Source organism: Thunnus albacares, chromosome 12 (assembly GCF_914725855.1).
Source record: "Thunnus albacares chromosome 12, fThuAlb1.1, whole genome shotgun sequence".
Taxonomy (NCBI): Eukaryota; Metazoa; Chordata; class Actinopteri; order Scombriformes; family Scombridae; genus Thunnus; species Thunnus albacares.
The window spans coordinates 3,259,007-3,277,180 of NC_058117.1; the positions used below are offsets into that span (position 1 = coordinate 3,259,007).

At 38.1% G+C, this 18,174-nt stretch overlaps 1 protein-coding gene across 3 annotated transcripts; it reads right to left on the minus strand.

Moving 5' to 3' along the window:
* Positions 1–1,398: 1,398 nt before the first annotated feature.
* palmda (palmdelphin a) lies at positions 1,399–16,537 on the minus strand. 3 transcript variants are annotated; one of them, XM_044366928.1, is made up of 11 exons: positions 16,464–16,537; positions 16,012–16,169; positions 10,617–10,665; positions 10,425–10,505; positions 9,999–10,093; positions 9,775–9,889; positions 9,663–9,687; positions 9,479–9,571; positions 7,582–7,742; positions 6,375–7,443; positions 1,399–2,176 (listed from the first exon to the last, which is right to left on the minus strand). In XM_044366928.1, exons 3-11 carry the CDS (start codon positions 10,659–10,661, stop codon positions 2,160–2,162), a joined length of 1,701 nt encoding a protein of 566 aa, XP_044222863.1. In that variant the 5' UTR covers positions 10,662–10,665; positions 16,012–16,169; positions 16,464–16,537; the 3' UTR covers positions 1,399–2,159. The 3 variants fall into 3 exon arrangements, with proteins under 3 accessions (XP_044222863.1, XP_044222862.1, XP_044222861.1); XM_044366927.1 differs by lacking the exon at positions 1,399–2,176 and having other exon boundaries at positions 6,121–7,443; positions 10,617–10,662; XM_044366926.1 differs by lacking the exon at positions 1,399–2,176 and having other exon boundaries at positions 6,121–7,443.
* Between the last annotated feature and the right edge of the window lie 1,637 nt (positions 16,538–18,174).

Below are 18,174 nucleotides of genomic sequence, written 5' to 3' on the forward strand. Positions count from 1 at the left end.
GAACAAGCACTTTAGATATTGTCCCCCATCTCTCACATTAGGGAGAGATCGCTGCAAGGCCAGAATGGGCAGAAATAATAATTACGGCACTCAAAAACTCTTTCAATGTAGATATGGCATGTAAGTGATGTATTGAAGAATCAGAGCCTACCTGTAAACACAAAAAGCACAGAGCTGTCATTTCATAAGGGATTCTGCGATGTATTGGATGCACGACTACTACGTCAAGAGCAGGGCAGGTTTAAAGGTCAGCATGTCATTATGTTACCATGTTAGATATAAGGTATGATAGCACATATTACACACTACTGTACGCTCAGTGTTTGCCCTGTGGTGTCATGGCAGTTGGGATGTTGTATCCACATCCATACGTGACTCCAGTTTTAGTTTTAGTACAGTTTTTGGCATCATCTTATCTATCTATGATATTTTATTATTCTAAAACATTAGTTTTAGTTTTTAGAACAAAATGTATTTAGTCATAAAGTTCAGCTAATATTCTCTTGTCATGTGTGGTAGTATTCATGCCAATTCTCAGTGAATACATGGGGAATACTGGGTAACACCACACGCTGGCGAGGATATTCAGTATGAACTCATTTAGACAGCTGCCATGACTGTCTCAGCTTTCCCCACTTGAGTCATTCTTTCTGGTTCTGTTTCTCTCTTAGTTTACTTGCCTTGAGTTTCAGTCATTCATTATTGCCAAATGAAAGGTATGGTGATGACATCTTCAATAAAAGTGTGACTCCTGAATTCCTCTGTGTTTGTTTGCTTTGTGTTTATTCATCAGTAATCGTTTTGGTTGTCAGATGCAAACATGGTGTCTATCAGAAGTTAGGGAGTCTTGTATCAATCAAGCACATATATTATGATGAAGTTGGTTATCATGTTTAACATATCGATGATAATTCATCAAAAAATAATTATAGATGATAAATAAATTGCTGCATTATTAATGAACTAAGTACTTAAACATCATATTTTGCTTCCTTGATGGGGACTAAAACGTTACTAAAAAGAGCACTGTCCTCTTCTTCTGTGTTCAGTTCTAGCATCTGTTAGAGGAATATTAATCGTAAATATAACAAATAGATTTTTTTTTTAAAACCTGAAAAACATCAAAAACTAAGCCCTGAGTAATGTCTGCAGGTCTTCATCTCCTGGTCACAACAAGCTCAAACAATCTGAGAGCAGGGCAGCCAGTATGTAGCCTAAGAGGTGAAACTCAGGGCAAAAAGTGCACAAATCTCTCATTGCAGTTCTTTTGCTGTGAGCACATGGTGACAACTTAACAGTAAGAAGACACTGTGCTGTATTATAGTGAGTAAATCAAACTGAAATTTAAAAAATGGACATGACACCCTTAGGTTTATGATGATTATATATGTGGTTTTTAATGTCAAACAAAATAAACTCTGGCACATTTACACATTTTGAAAACAAATTACTGCTGTGATACGCACTTCTTTGCAGAAAAATGTACCACAAACATGAATACTTTGAATATAAATACACAAAGATGAATTCTGATTTATGCTGTAAAGCAATCAAGCAGCTTAAACTTAATGCTGTGGTGATTTATGGATGTTCATCTTAGCTTTGATGCATGTTTACACTATACAGCAAAGTGCAACTTGTAATCCTTAAACCACTTCTTAGACTTCAACCAACTCACATAGATGATTCTATGTACAGTACATATCTTCTAGCCCTTGCTGGGTGCAGTTTTCCTACAGTGTATCAGTGTTAAAGGTGCACAGCCAAGATCAGAAAATCACAAACTAACATATGTTAATATATTAACTATAACACTCTAGCTGTCTACAAACAAAGAAAATAAAGAAAAGAGCGTAGTGTGAAGGTTGCACAGCAGAAAGCATCAACAGTCAAAGCATAGAAAAAAGGGCGTAAAGGAAGGAATACAGAGAGGAGAAAGATGAGTTGAGTAGTAAGAAGTATATACAGTAGATTTATTGACAGACTCATATTATGATATTGACATTTTTTCTGAACTTCAAGCAGGGACTGAGAAAACAATCCCACCTGCCACCTAAAATAATAAAGAAGCTTTGATAGATGCAGGGTAGCAGCGGAAGCTGAGCAGCAGGCTGATAAAGTGGTCAGTGTGGTCATTCAGACAGCTGGACCCTCGTCCTTCACTCCTCATCTGTACCTGACACACAAACACAACACACACATACATACTGCCATTAGTGTGTATTATGCAGTTTTAGTTTCACACTGGTTGAACATGTGCTTGGCTAAAAGGCAAAATGTTGAAGGCAGAATTGCTTGTGTTGAGTTAAACTTGACCAACTTCACATGTTAAATTGATTGAGATGAGGCATCACAGGTGATTCAGGTTGGATTCTTTTTGTTTTGAGATACAGCATGTGAGTGTGTTGCCACTTTGGCTAGAGACATAATGTATCTCAAGAGGATTCCTGGTTAAATAAAGGTCAAATGAATAAAAAATAAAACACTGTAGTTTCCATAAAGAGACAGAAAAACAACTGAAGTACAGACGTAAAAAAAAACCTTGATCCTGAGTGTGAAAAGCAGGATCATGGTGAACTTTTGTAAATGAAAAATGAAATTTATTTTTTATTTTTTATCAGAATGAAATAGAACACACTCTCTAGTAGGTAGAGATAATAAGTGTCCTACCTGACACTCAAATTCATGTATTTGTTATGGAATATTATTATATTACAGATGCACCTTCGGAGATATAAGAAAATGAGGAAACTTTTCAAGGACTGAGATTGGAGGTTTATTTTCTCTCAAAAAGCAGTAGACAAAAAAATCCATTCACTAACTTATTCTGTAGCTTCCAACCATATCACACATCTTCATTGGCAGATAAAGTTTGCTCAGGTGTCTTGGAAACGGATATGTTCATCCATTATTCTGAGGACCTCTAGACCCTTCGACAACACAAAACATCTGCTCATGACGACTAGGTGATATGGTCAAAAGCTAGTGAGTGGGCCTTGAGTTAAGATTGTTTTGTTAACTATTCAAGTACTGTTTTCTCTCCTCTTGAGTTGCTGGGCCCTGAAGTTAACAGCTAGTTTACTGGTGTCTCTGCAACAGCAGTGTAATAGTTTGTATTGTTACAGAGTCCAAATCACTGCAGAAGATGACAAATCTTTGCGTGTAATACACTTAATACTTACTACAGTTTCTAGTACAGTTTTTACATCCTCAATAAAATACACTAAAATGTGTTTATCAATGTACAATATTTGTCAGCAATTATAACTTCTCATACGAAGACATTTTATATTATACCGACTATGTTTTACTATATTCTCATTAATACAGCAGCCTCCAGTTATGGGTGCTAATACAAGGAGTTATAGTTGTTGACAAATACATTAATAAACACATATCTGCTAACAGCTACATTATAGTGTGTTATAAACCATTTTTACTGTTTAGAAATGCTAAATGGGAAAACTTAAAGTAAAGTGTAGCAAACAGCAAAGGTGAACAAAGTGATGGTTGAGTTAATGTAATCTGTAGACTAATTATGTCCTGTAGGTACAATAACAGTGGTGCCATTGTATTCAGTGATAAATTAACGTTGGCTGTCTGTCAGTACCAATGATACACATTAACAATCATTAATGTCATTAATCATGATGCTTTCAGTAGCATGCTACAGGACGCATCCTGAACACACACACACACACACACACACACACACAGTGGTATAAATAATAAGATGACATCAGTGCCAATATAAACTAACACAAGCTGATATCCAGCATGACTCTGTGGGAGACATCTGAGCTGATTCACATCACACAAGATTAATGTCATACACACACACACACACACACAAACACAAAGTCACAAAATGTTATGTTGTGATGAGCTAGCTGTTAACACCAATCAGTAACAAAGGTTTATTAGCATCATCATTACACGGTTATCCACATGCTCTTCATCTGACACGCTGTAGACAACATATGTACAGTACAAACATCTGAAGTTAGTATAAAAATGTGAAAAGCATCAGCAGTTATTCAAAACAAAACAACAGTGCAAGATAGTCTAATCTGTAAATAAGGAAGTGTGTCTTACCTTTTTTACTATATGCAACTGAAACACACTGAACTAGTCTGCAATATGACATGACATGTTCTGTAAACTCCAATAAATGGTTATGGATGCATATTAATCACTTTGTTGATCAAACCTGTATCACACCCATTGACTGTATATAAATGTTTATATTTATTTATATTTATATTGATATACAATCAATGATCACACCTCAGACCCCATTTAATGAAGACTCACATGTAAAAAGATTTTTTATGTCAAGTTGATGTTTAGGGAGTTTAGGGAAGGCAAGGAATATTGTGTTATTGCGCTAACATCTAAGTATATTATATTAATATAAAATGATGACATTTTCTTTCATTTTTCTGAATAAGGGTCTGAAAGAAACCTGTAAACCACTGTACTTCTATTCATACAGTGCTATAAAATAATCCCAAAGCCCAAAAAGCATATCATGGTTACTGCATGTAACTGTTATATACTGTACAGTTTTCACTATCACCTGGTCTGGATTGCTGGATATGTACAAAGGATATTCTGCCACTCGAGTCATTACTGACTATTATGAAGCAGGTTGATCTACCAGCAGAGGGAGCCACAGGAGAGCAGCTCTGTAAATACATGTGTCCAGATCATCCTCAATACTATGTGTTGCACAATCACATATGACAACATTTTTCAACTTCTTCAATATACTGTATATAGTTAACAATTTAAGGATTTTCATATGGTGTTGTACATATAATCTCTTCATATAATGTATATGTATGATTTGTAAAGACAGTGGGAAGTGAATTATGATGCAGGTTGTATGAGAATCCATGTGTGTGTTTTGATATATTTTTCTTCAGTGAAACCTGGCTGCAATTAAAATTCATTGTAACTAACTGAATTCAAGATAAACATACCAATAGTTCGTTCCCAAGGATGAACTTTATAGTGACACTTTTCAGTCCTACAGGTTGGTGAATGTTTGATACTTAAATGATCAATTTTTCAGTAGCATATTAATTTTAAACTGCTACCAGAACAACTCAAACAAGCTGCCAGACAGCAGCATATTATCACCATACTAAGTTGCAAACAATAACCTATTTATGAATCTAGCAGACAAAAGGAACACAAGCTTTTATGTGGGGTTGTGTTTCTGACAACATGACAAATGGGCGGCTGTGGAGGTAGGAGGGGGTAGAATGGGTCGTCCACTAATCAGAAGGCTGGTGGTTCGATCCCCGAATCCTCCTGTCCGCATGTGGAAGTGTCTTTGGACAAGATACTGAACCCCATATTGCTCCCGATGGTTGTGCCAGCACCTTGCATGATAGCTTGCCGCCAATGGTGAGTGTTTGTGTGAATGAGTGAATGAGCAGCAGAAACACTGTAACGCACTTTGGATAAAAGCTCTACATAAAACCATTTATAAATGTAAGTGCAATATTCACTCTCCATCTAGCTCTAGTTTGGTCTCCACAAACTCCTGAGAAAAACCTCTGTCTCTTTAGCTGCTAAATGCTCCACCATGTTCACTAACTAGTTGCTAAAGGAGTCTTTCTGCAGTTTGGTGCTGGGCTGGAAGAGTACAGTAGGTTTATCAGAGCTTTATCACTGAAAACAGCTGCTTATTGGAGAAGGGTTTATGGGACGCTGAACTATACAGTTTAGTGTTACATAATATCAAAACAATTAGCTAAAAGAGGCTAAAAAGCTCCATAGGGAATATTTATTTCAAATATTTGTTAGTGAATATGCAGGCATTGGCAGGCCAAGTCATAAAATGTATTAAAAAATGATTCTGAAATTCAGATTTATGAAAGTATAGCTTCTTGTCTTTTCTTCATAGTCTCAACTAGAACACACGTTTGTGTATCTTTAACAGTAAAATACAATGCATATGTGTAGAGATTTTATGGGTTTATATATGCATTTCAAACATGCTTTTATACAAAATTTTAATGTTCCACTTTTTCTAGCTTACTATTGTTGATATTTTGATGTATTACCTTTGTACTTCTACTCTTTGAAATGTACCGTCAGCTTATGGCCAGCTAACTAGCTGTCCATTTCTCAGGAATGGTGCCCTGATGTTGATTCCAGATGTTCACTTTGATAAATGCAGAGAGGGGTCAATCAGTGCGCTAACATCCAGCCTTGTTCTCAGAGCGCTGTTCATTTCAAGCAAGTCTAGGTATGCAGTTAGTCATTAGTTCAGCAGACTGACACAGCAGGCTCAGGCATTAGTTAGTCCAGCTAGCTGAGAGTGCAGCAGGGTTTATGTTTTTTCCGGATCTTTTTGATACCTGGTCCCATCCGTCTTTCTGTCCACCTGTCTCCGACTCCTTCCATGCGTCCCATGTTCCCATTGGCTGAACTGCCTGCTGCATAACCATGGACATTCCGCTGGCTGTGGTTTTTCTTCTCTGTCATGCCGTTGTTGTCAGCATTTTCTTCGTTGTCCTCTATGATGACCAGCTCAGCCTTGAGGGAGCCCTCGAACCCCTGAACCTGCCCACTGTCGTCCTCGGCTGTCTGGAAACCCATGAAGATAGCTGTGATTGGTTCAGAGGTTTCCATGGTGCTGAGGATGGTGTAAGGGGTGTCGTCTCTGTAGAGGGGGGAGGGGACTCTGTCCGAGTGGGTGGGGTCACTGTACAGAGCAGTGGATTGGCTGTCTGCATTGTGGCTATGTGAGTGATTGGAGGGTGGGCTATAGCAATAAAGTTCTTCTTCGTCCACACTTACATAATCAGTGAGAGGAATATAATTGGCAGGGGTGTAGCAGAGCTGCGGTTGATATGTGGACACTACTTCATGGTCATGTGATCTGGGAGGAGGGCAGCCATTGGCTCTGCCTCCATTTAAGCTACTACTGCTTCTGATAATGCTGTTAGTGGCATGGTTATCATGCTGAGCTTCCTGAATGCTATAACAGCTTCTTGTCTGGTATGAACTGTAGGGACGATCTTTCTGGGGGCCAGAGTGATATCCCACCTGGTTTCCAAGGCGATGACCGTCCCTCAGATTGGATTGGTTATTTCTCTCCTCCTGCCGAATATAATGACTTTCCTGGTGACCATAGCGATGCTCGTCCAGTGGTTTTCTCTGCCAGTTTTCCCTACAGCTAAAGTCTTTCTGCACTATGTTGTTTCTGAGTAAGTGGTTACCATAATGTCCTCCCTGGTTTCTGGGGTCAAGACCTTCCCCACGTTCTCTTTCATCTTGGTGGCTGAAAAAGCAATGTCCCCCCCTTCTGCTGTGATTTTGGTGGTAATTCTGTTGGTTTACTTGGCGATGCTCTGTAGCACTTTTCAGCAACTGTTCCACCTCGTTGGCTGAGAGCTCAGACACACGGCTCTGGTCATGTGACCCCTCGAAGTAGAAAAAAAGAGGAGTCACTCTTAGAAGAACACAAGGACAAGTCAATACCAAAAGCAAAATTACTTACAGTAAAAAATATGTTGCTGACATTACTGATAAAACTAAGTCCATTAAAAGTAAAGGTGATACCTGTTGGGAATTTAGAGCATAAACACACTTCCTGCCATCGTCATAAACCTTGAGCCCAGTGTGTTGGCTTAGCTCCTCAGGGGGGACCGATGCAGTAGAAAGTACTGTGCTCTCCCCGGTCAACAGGTTTTTAGTCACATTGATCTCCATGGCAAACAGAGCTGAGACAGAGAAGGAGGACAGATGGCTTCTATGTTAAAGTCAGTGTATGCTGGTCAGATCTCATGGTTAAATAAGTCTAGGACACATTTATAATCTAAAGGAAGTTATTGAGTTGCTGCATCTTCTCACAGCTGCTTCTAAAAAACAAATTTACCTATAACACTATATCACCCAAATTATACAGAAGCTCTCACACCACATCTGGGTCTCCTGGGCAGCCTATCTGTCTCCCCCTACTATCTGATGTCAACTATCACCAGATAATGATAATGGCCATCCCCTCTCTTCACTTGAATGCTGACAACATTATGATCACACACAGGTGTGATGAAACAACTACAAAGGTGATAACCAACATTTGGCAAACGGTACCATGTATAACTTTGTTCAAATTTGAGGTTAAAAAACAGTTATGTTCAAAGTCTGACAATCCATAGCAAGCACTGACATTCAACAACACACTGCTGGGTTCAGACTCTGGAGTCTATACTTCCTTATCACACCCCCTCATGTATCCCAGTTACTGCTCCACCAAGCTTGGAAATCTGCCAGTGGGACAAAAGAATCACAAGGTGAAGCCCTCCTCAGGCTGCAGAAGGCAGACCTTCTCCTAGAAGTAATGTAGGAGTTCCTTAAGGTTTCTTGCTGTAGAAGGCAGTCATAATAAAAAAATCAAATCCTCTCAATAACAGGCAAAAATTCCAGCTATGCAGAGGCCAGTCAGGGCCATAAATGTCTTAACCTGTCTTACTTCTCTTACCCTGGACAGCTCCTTCAAAAGACAATAAGTGTTCGACATACCTTAATGTAGTTTGTATCTAACCAGCTCCTAACCCCAACCATTCCTCTGATTGGTTAACATAATCAACATGTGCTGGGTTGTTGGTGTACCAGATATATTTATAATTACTTTTAAATATCCACATTTTCAGTATAATTTACCCCTTGTGGCCCCCAAAAGTTTTTACAAGAGCTGCAACGATTAGTCGATTAATCAATTAGTTATTTAATATAATATTAAATTAATCGTCAACTACTTTGATAATTGATTACTAGTTCTGAGCCATTTTTTAAGAAAATCTCCAAATTATCTGATTATAGCTCCTCAAATGTGAATATTTTCTGGTTTCTTTAGTCCTCTATGACAGTAAACTGAATATCTTTGGGTTGTGGACTGTTGGTCAGGACAAAACATGACATTTGAGGATGTCAGCTTGGGCTTTGGGAAACATAAATCAACCTTTTTCCCCTTTTATTGACATATTTTCTTTGACCAACTAGTCGATTAATCAAGAAAATAGACAGATTAATCGAAAATGAATATAATCTTCAGTTGCAGCCGTAGTGTGTACATTGGTTTACTCCTTTACAGAGAGTGGCAGATGTAGTCATTATGGTTTCACAACAGTTACAAGAGTACAGAACAGTTCGCTATGGTTCTTAACACTCATACTGTATGTTTGCCAAAACATAGCTGAATACACAGCCTCTATATGATGCTACTACTGTATGGTTAGTTTACATTTGTCGAGCAAGTCTACTAAGGTAAACTGGGCCGGTTGTAACTGAATCTGAACTGACTACAGCTGCTGTCCTCCACAATAGAGCAAGCTAGTAAATCAAGCAGTAAATCTAAATGCACCTTAAGCACAACTCATACTGTACACAGCAAAAATCAATGTCCTTTTAATGATTTTATTGGTTTCATAAATGCATGGATGTGTGATGATCTCACTCTTTCTTGGTGTGTTTGGTTGAGTGTGTTCCATGGCTGGTGGAGACAGGGGCTTTTGGATATCAGGTACCACTATGGTGACTTGTGATGGCTCTGTGGGACAGAAAACAAACAGAAAACACACTTAACATAGACTGATCTTTGGGAGGGGTTTAAAACATCCAAAAATTATGTCATGACTTACTGGAAATAAAGCTGTCCTGGGCCTCCTGGAAGACAAATACGAATCAGTGAGACCAACATAATGAAACACACTAATAAATACAGTTGCCTTTTATGTGTGAGTGTGTGTTGACCTTAATAATTTCCTCTGGACTTTTCTCCACGGCCTTCAGTCTGTTCAGGATGAAGCTCTCATTGGTAGATATCATAGACTCCTGCCTCTCCAGAGACTCAATCTCCATTTCTATTCTAATGGGTCAGAGGATGAATGCAGGTCAGCAACAGGTCCAATAGGTCATACTGTGTGTGTGTGTGTGTATGTGTGTGTGTGTGTGTGTGTGTGTGTGTGTGTGTGTACCTGTGAATGTTCAGCTGCAGTGCTCTGGTCTGCTGCTGGTCAGACAGAAGACTAGTTGAGTCCTGTAGCAGCCACTGCTCTCTCAGAGACTTTTTCTGTTGATTTCAAAGGACACAACACAGACTTCAGTGATGTGGATTAAGAGCTGTAAGCTGTCAGCAGGTGTATTGTCCTCTGTTTTCTGTTCTGAGCTGATCAGTGTGGACATAGAGTTCATGGTGACTGCAGTCACTCTAAAGCTGACAGGAGGATAATATTATGAACATTTGTGGACGGATGGACAAACAGATGGACAGAGTGATTACTAAAGAGCTCCTGTAATTCATGCAAGACTCTAATTAGAGATAATACCATCCATCCCAAAGATTTACCATATACCTCATCTGTTATTGCTAACATGTCACAGATTTATTTGGTGCAATGAACCTTTAGATGCTGTAGTTTGAGTTTCTCTTGGTCCAGTTCCTGTTTCTTCTGTCTAATGTCTTCTTGAATACGATGCTTCTCCTGACATATCAAAGACAAACAGTTACATGAGTGAATCTACAAAATAGTGATAATAGATTTCAATAAAATGAAGATTAAAAGACATAAGAGCAGAGGAGAATGAAACTTTACAGTGATGGCATGGAGCCTCTCTTTCAGCAGGCCCGACTCCTCCATACTGCTTCAGGACATACGAGAGAGGGACAGAGAGAAGAGAAAGGCATGGGGAAAGAGAGAGTGAGATTTTTTTCCACAGGTGACTTATAGTACCATCAATGCAGCATACTGGATTGAACCACCACATTAACCAAACACAGTGGAACCCCCAGCCAGACTACTGTCACAATAATGACACATGTACAACACTAAACTTTAAAAAAAATGGATTCAAGTTGACAGCTGGAAAAAAACGTTGATATGACCAGTAAGAGGAGCACAAAAGTTAAGTTAAATTAAGTAAATCATGCATAAATTCAAAGCATTGCAATGACAACCACAAAACAATATCCCCCTGAGATACATTATTATCAGAGGAACCTGGCCAAGAGCCGTAACATCAGCGGTAAGTCCCATACACAAGTATTCAACACTATTTCTGTGCGTAATTACTCCAGAGAGAAAAATCTGAATGGGATTTAGCTCTAAATGTAGCTGACTCTTGTGTTTACATATTCATGGATCTTTTGTTTTAAAGTCCACCAGCTGAGGAACCACTCCGCTTCAGAGACATGCACATATGTGCAGAGGTGACACAGTTCCAACTCATTAAAATAAAAAATGAATTAAGATATCTGTGCATGTACAGTATATTATGCTATTCTAAAGAGGTTCTCTACATATCATAACAATATACAGTAGGGTCCAAACGTCTGAGACCAATTTCACTTGAATGGGAACGTGTTCTCAGTAATGTATGTTATACTATATATATATTGGGAGGCTTACATATAGTGAAGCACATATAGTGTTGCAAACTAGCTTAGGCTATACATGCTTTGGTATGTGGTATTGGGCCATGCTACAGTACTGTATGTACTGTACTCTATGAAAGTAAATAAGTAAAAATTATTGATTGCTCTGATACAGTATATGCATGATACCTACCCTAACATGCATTATTTCAGTAGTATTCCAGTTCAGAAATTAATCACAGTGTTAATAAAACTTTTAACATTGGCACCAAGAGTCACAGTTACAGGCAACTCTACTGCTGGAAACCAATCACCTCTTCGATAATTGGCAGGAAATTAACCTGTAACCTGTATCTACTGTATAACATTATTGGCTAAAATGACCATTAAATCAGAAAAACTAGTGAATTATGTCATGCATCCCTATGTATTATGAGTTTCAGAATCCCATGAATATTACTTATATATTATTTTTAAAGAAAAACATAAGTTGGTCAGACACAAACAACTTCATGGCTTTGTTATTCTTCATCTTTCTTCAGCCTTGAGGTTCATGTTATTGTTACTTGCTACTAACTGTTGTTACCACAGCCTCAGTAGTTTGTCCTCATTTAGTTTGTCCTGTTAGACAACTGTCTGACAGCACCCACTGATTTACAAGACTCTCCTTAAACTACAGCTGCTCTGTGTGTGTGTGTGTGTGTGTGTGTGTGTGTGTGTGTGTGTGTGTGTGTGTGTGTGTGTGTGTGTGCGCCATCTCTCCCAGACTGGCTGTCTGCCACACAGAGTCACAACCAGCAACCTTATATCTTGTTTTAGCCTCAATCTTTCTACTGACATGTTAATTGATCATATATCTAGTTTAACCAGGATTTATGTATGTAGTCATCACTCACTTTTGATCATTGTATTTTTATGTTTACTATTTAAAATGAATGTACAGAGCTAAATGTCTAAAGTAGTGACAGCTGCTGCATCCATAAGATGTAGTAGATGTGTTACTTCCTATTCAGAAATACGCCACTCTGCTTTTTATGAACCATGGGGTCAAATCTTTTATTTATATCCAGTGGGTCAGTGGGCTGTGTGTTGGGGGAGTGTTAATATCCTGCTGGCCCAGCTGTCTACAGTGAACACCATGTAATTGCCTTGTTTTGGGTTTTTTTTACAGTCTCTGGTTTGAGCGTAGCTTTTTCAATTGTGAGATATGCAAATTTAGTTCAATCAAGTGCATGATGATATTTTAAGGATTGAATGAGCTTGCCTTAAATCTTTAGATCCCACTGTCATTCCAAATTATATTACTAAGGCTAGATATTTAACTAATACTGTAGCAGCAAGATTTAAAAAACTGTCAGGTTCTGAAAATTGGTCAGACCCTCAGTCTTTTGATCAGATATTACTTGAGTAAAATCCTAATTTTAAAGGTGTACTCCACCAATTTTGTACAGGAATATCAGTTTACTCATCATGGGGATTACTAATCAGCCTGTGAAAACATTAATCCCTGGTGATGGCATCAGGGTGATCTCAACTTGGACTTCAGATTTTTTACAGAAAGTTTGTGTTACAAACAAGGGGTTCTACTTTACCAGGCATGCAGAATCTAATGAAACACACTATTGAGTTGAGTTAGTAGTTATTGAGTAAAAGTCAGGATATCTCCCTCTCTGCTGCATCACTTTCTTCAACTCTGTCTCCTAGATTTTACCTTTATATACTACTAACATGACACAAAGAAGAAACATTGTTAATGAATGTATCTGCCAAATCAAGGTATGTTGATACTTAACATGTCTGCAAAACATTCACTGACAACATATTTCATTTGTTTTCCCTACTGGATCCCCTCTTACAACACAATACCTCCTTATAGCAACTAAAGCCTTATTAATACTTTTTATGGCTCTGTTTAGGCACTTACAGGACTTGGGTAGGGAGAACTGGGGCGCCCCCTTGGTTTATGGATGAAGATCCCTACCATGAACCACAGTGTTGCAGGTACAAGTTCAACCAGGGACTTTTGTTGCATGTCAAAGTAACTGTCTTAATAGATGAGACCAGAGGTGTTTAGTTTATTAACATTTAATCAAGCTTGTGCCTAAACATAATTGCAATGAACCCTGGTCTCCAGTGTCAAAGTCCTGCACTTTGTATACCCACCATAAACACAGACAAGTGGTCTAACACTTGAAAGCCACTAAACATTATCCCGGCAGCAATTATGTTTCCTTTCAAAACTTAATTGAGAAAAACAGTTGTATGGTTTATTTGTATAGAAACATAATTTCTAGGAGACACAGTTGCTTCTCCAACTTTCTATTATAAAGTGCAAAACTAAATCAGTGGATTAGCCCTTTAATTTTGCATTTGATTTAGACACCTGGGCTGGGCTGTAAACCATCATAATGACAGTTTGTTATATGCTACATGCTGCTACACATATACTACCTAATGTCTGTCTTTTTATATAACAACTTCCATTGTTCTCTGACATAAGAGAATACAATACAATCAGTGAGTGTGTTTACATGCGTATTAGTATCCTGGTTTTGGAGGGGTTTTTTGGCGTTTTTGGAGCATCCCATTTACGTGTAGCACGTTTAAACATCTTATTCTGGTAAACGTCACACCGCAAATATGATCAAAACCAAGATACTAATGAGCATGTACATACTGCACTCTATAACTCATCATCATGCATCCCCTTCACCCATCATTCCTTCCACCACACAAAAACACAAAACAATATTAAATACTAACAGTAGTCACGTAAGTTATATTGACTTAACTGAACTAATATTTATCGGCAACCTTTGTGCTTCTTCATATGTTTTCCTTTCCCCTTCAGGTGAGTTCTCACTGTCAACACATTCATCCAGCACATTCACTTGTTAACTACACTCCTATTGGTCCACTGCAAAGTATCCTGTCTAATGCACAAATCTTTCTAACAAGTCTTTTAAAATAACATTTGAATCTGAATTCCTCCTGCAGAGTCAGCTGTATATAGGCATCCTCGGACAGGAAGGCTGTGTGATTAATATAGATATGGGTCAGGCGTGTTCATAGCGGGGACATGTTTACATGTATAAAGGGGTCAAGGGGGTGGAGGGTATTCTTAGAAGGAAACAGAAACATTTACTGCTTCTATTTCCAGGTTACCATTTGCCAAAGTCTGAGTGAAAACCCAGGTGGCTGATGAAAGGCATGTATACTTTTCTAATGTCATTGATTTGATCAGATTTTGCATCAAAGTGGAGCTATCCAGGTATTTTACCAATGTCTTCCTAAGTCCCTTCAGTGTAAGGTGAGCAGTGTAGCTAAACAAACAGTATCCTAACATGTTGTTGACCCACTGCCTCAGGTCAGCCGGGAGAAAAAGGGTCTTGGATTAATTTTGCTCTAAGTCATCTTAACAAACCAGTTGGTCCACAGTGAAGGAAAGGGATTACATATTATTCTGCCCTAACTCCTTCAAACAAGGCATCCAGCCTGTCAGCCTGAAGTGGGGGCTTAATCTCACCGCCTCCAGTCACATAGACTGTCAGTCAAATGGTTCTCTATTCATCTAATCTGTGTCAAATCAACTCCTGACTGAAAAGAAACACATTTGCCAACCAGGTAATCAATCAGAGGAAATGACCAAAATAAAAGTAGAGCCTCTATCAGCCTGTCAATCAGTCAGTCAGTCGGGTAACCAGTCAGTAAAGTAGCAGGTAAACTAAGCTAATCAGCTCATGAGGATGGTAATCTGTGTAAACCATCTGCTTGCCAGCTATGGACAGTCAGAAAGACCATGTGGGCTAATCAGTACGACTGCCATGTGCTCAGTACCAGACTATCTGCATTACTTTTCCATATGGTACAAAAAGTGTTCACTTTATGTCATTGAAACATATATTAAGAATCATCTTATCTGTCCGTTTTATTTTACTGGGGATTCCAGACTGAACTCGTCCTCTGTGTAAAGAAATATCTTCCACAGCAGAGAGTGGGAGTGGTGGGATGGAGATGTTGAATGTGATAATGAGCCAAATCAAGAGTGTGAATTAAAGTAAAGAAAGGAAGAAAACTTATACATGTAGCATTTTGTTGTTGTCAAGAGTTGTCAACTTTTCAGAAATCTACTTCAGGCTTGCTAACAATACAACCAAAAGCTTAAGGAGATTTTTTTCAATCTATATGAGAACATGGGATCCTTCAATTTATCTGGCAACATAAAAATCATTAAATTTGAGGATAATGTTTTTCACTTGACAGCGGTGTGTGCAGCGACTACACACCAGTGTCAAGTCAAGCTAATGAAGTCAGCAAGCTTTGCAAAGAAATATTTGCATGTTTGTATAGGCTGATAATCATGTAAAGTTTTGAAAGTCAGAATTGCTTTAGCTCAGACCCTCGCTCATGAACTATAGTACCCTAATCCTGAAGAGTACTGGCTACTGCAAAAGTATCTGTAATATATGTTATATATGTCACATGGTGTGATCAAGTCACGTCAGTCATTACTGAGAATCAACTGGGCTTGTGTGAAGTAAATTTACAAGTATCTCACAATAAGAATTGAAATGAAAAGAAAACTAAGTTAAAAGTTTTGAAGTCGGTGTCACTACCTTGTTGGAGGTCCAGCCCCTACTGAGACCAGCAGCAGTTACTGTGGGAGAAACTGAAGCTTAAACAGAATTAAGGAATTATCTCCGCCTCTCTCCTCTTGTCTGTCTGTCCGGCTTGTGGGCTCAATGGTCAGTTGGTGCCCTTCATCACACTGAGCCTGTCAATTTACAACATTTTTATTGTTTTAAACCCAACATATCTGTATATGTAACTCTATAGGTTCTAATAGGTCTAATAGGTACGATGGACTTACATTGTCTCTAAAAACTGCTGTTAAACTGTTTTTGATGAGTTAACACACTAATAGAAATATGAAACAATGTTGCTACATGTTGGAAAACTAAACTATAACATATTACAGCCTGTGTGTACAGAGAGTGAGAACAGCTTTAAATACTCCAACTAGCCTGCAGACAAAAAGGGAAACAGAGACAGTGTTCAGTTTGCTTACCTGGAAGTCCACTGCGCTCTCGTGCCGGACTGTTGCACCTCTGCAGTCTGTCCCGCGGGAAGCGCGAGACCACGCGGCTGCAGGTGGAGGTGGGCGGGGCTCTGTGTGTGTCGTATTACAGCTGATTGACAGTTGGCTGTTCTTGCTCCTGTCAGCCAATAGTAATAAGGTCACAAAAAGCCATTAACTGATACTTAACTGACTGGTTTATGAATGTGCAAGGTTTTACTTGTCATTAGTATCAGCCTGATTTATCATGCGTTTAATATGATTAGATTCAGATGAGATTCTTGCTGTAGCTCTATAATTGTGTGTGTGTAGTTAATTTGTAACAATTTGTACATCATGGGTTTCAAAGACTCAAAATGTATTTTCAGAGGCAAAAATGATATAGATATGAGAATGTCAGTTAAGAAAAAAAAGATATCCAGTTACCTAATGTGTTATGTAACATTCATTTATAAAAGAAAACCAAAATTTCACAACTGCATGTTTCATTGAAATTAGCGATAATGAAATTTGCTCATAATGAGTCGAAATGTGTTTATTCCTGTGAATAAGCTGGAGTATTTTTGATCAAATGAAATATTGGAACAAAATTTTCTGTAGTTTACTATAATTAGTTGATGAAAAATGTTTTATAAATTCATTTTAGGACATTGGACTGCTGAATAGTTTCATCTCATAGGATTAAGTAAGTAGTTGTTGAATTGATGTTGTAATAATTGTGGCTGAGATAATATTCATCTTTTCATACACATGCCCAATAGTGAGTCTTATTCAAACTTGACATTTCAGTAATCCCTTACAGTATCTATTGCCACTGCTTATTGTATCATCCAGCTGTAGTAAAGTCAGTGTGCAGCAGATGGAAGTGTTGTATCATGTAATGGACAAACCTTGTCTGCTCCACATGTTGGCTGTCACTGTCTAGCTGCAGTGCTGAAGGTACCTGGAAAAATCTTCATCCAGAAGTGTTCTACGAGGTTTTTTTTTCATTAACTTAGAGATAATTCTTAATTTATGTTTTTATTATAAATTAAATAATCCAGTAGGCTTTACAGAAGTAAATAGTAGACAAAACAAGGTTTAATGTGGGGTTCTTTGGGCTTTACATGGAACCAAAATTAGAATCAAGTGAACACAATACAATATAATTAAAGTGTAATTCAAATGTGATTCTTTGCCCAACGGACCACTTTACAGTACAGCTATAAGCGAAGAGTGTAGAGCTGTGAAGTCACTGCCCTCCCAGTCACCTGTAAAAACTGTGAATTGTTATCAGTCAGACAGGATGAAAAAAAGAGGGTTTTTTTTTCACTTTCTTTCACTTGTTTTTCAAATCCACAGAGAGCACAGAAACTGACAAACTTCATCAACAGAAGACGCAAACAAGACAGACAAAACAGAAATAAAGTATTTGATATGTTTACCAGTTGAGTAAATCACTGAAACACATTAAACACCTCATACTCATTTATATATCATTGTTTTTGTGTGGGCCCCTGAGGGCTAGTGACCACTCTCTGGAATCTAATGAGGTTATAAAACAAAGAAATCACACACAAATATGAGCATAAATTGGTTATGCAAACTTGAATCCAGGTACTACTACACTGTGATTCTAAATACTCCGCATCACAAAAACAAGACAAATAAATAAAAAATAAAATAAAATAAAAATATATTTTATAAAAATAAAATATATATA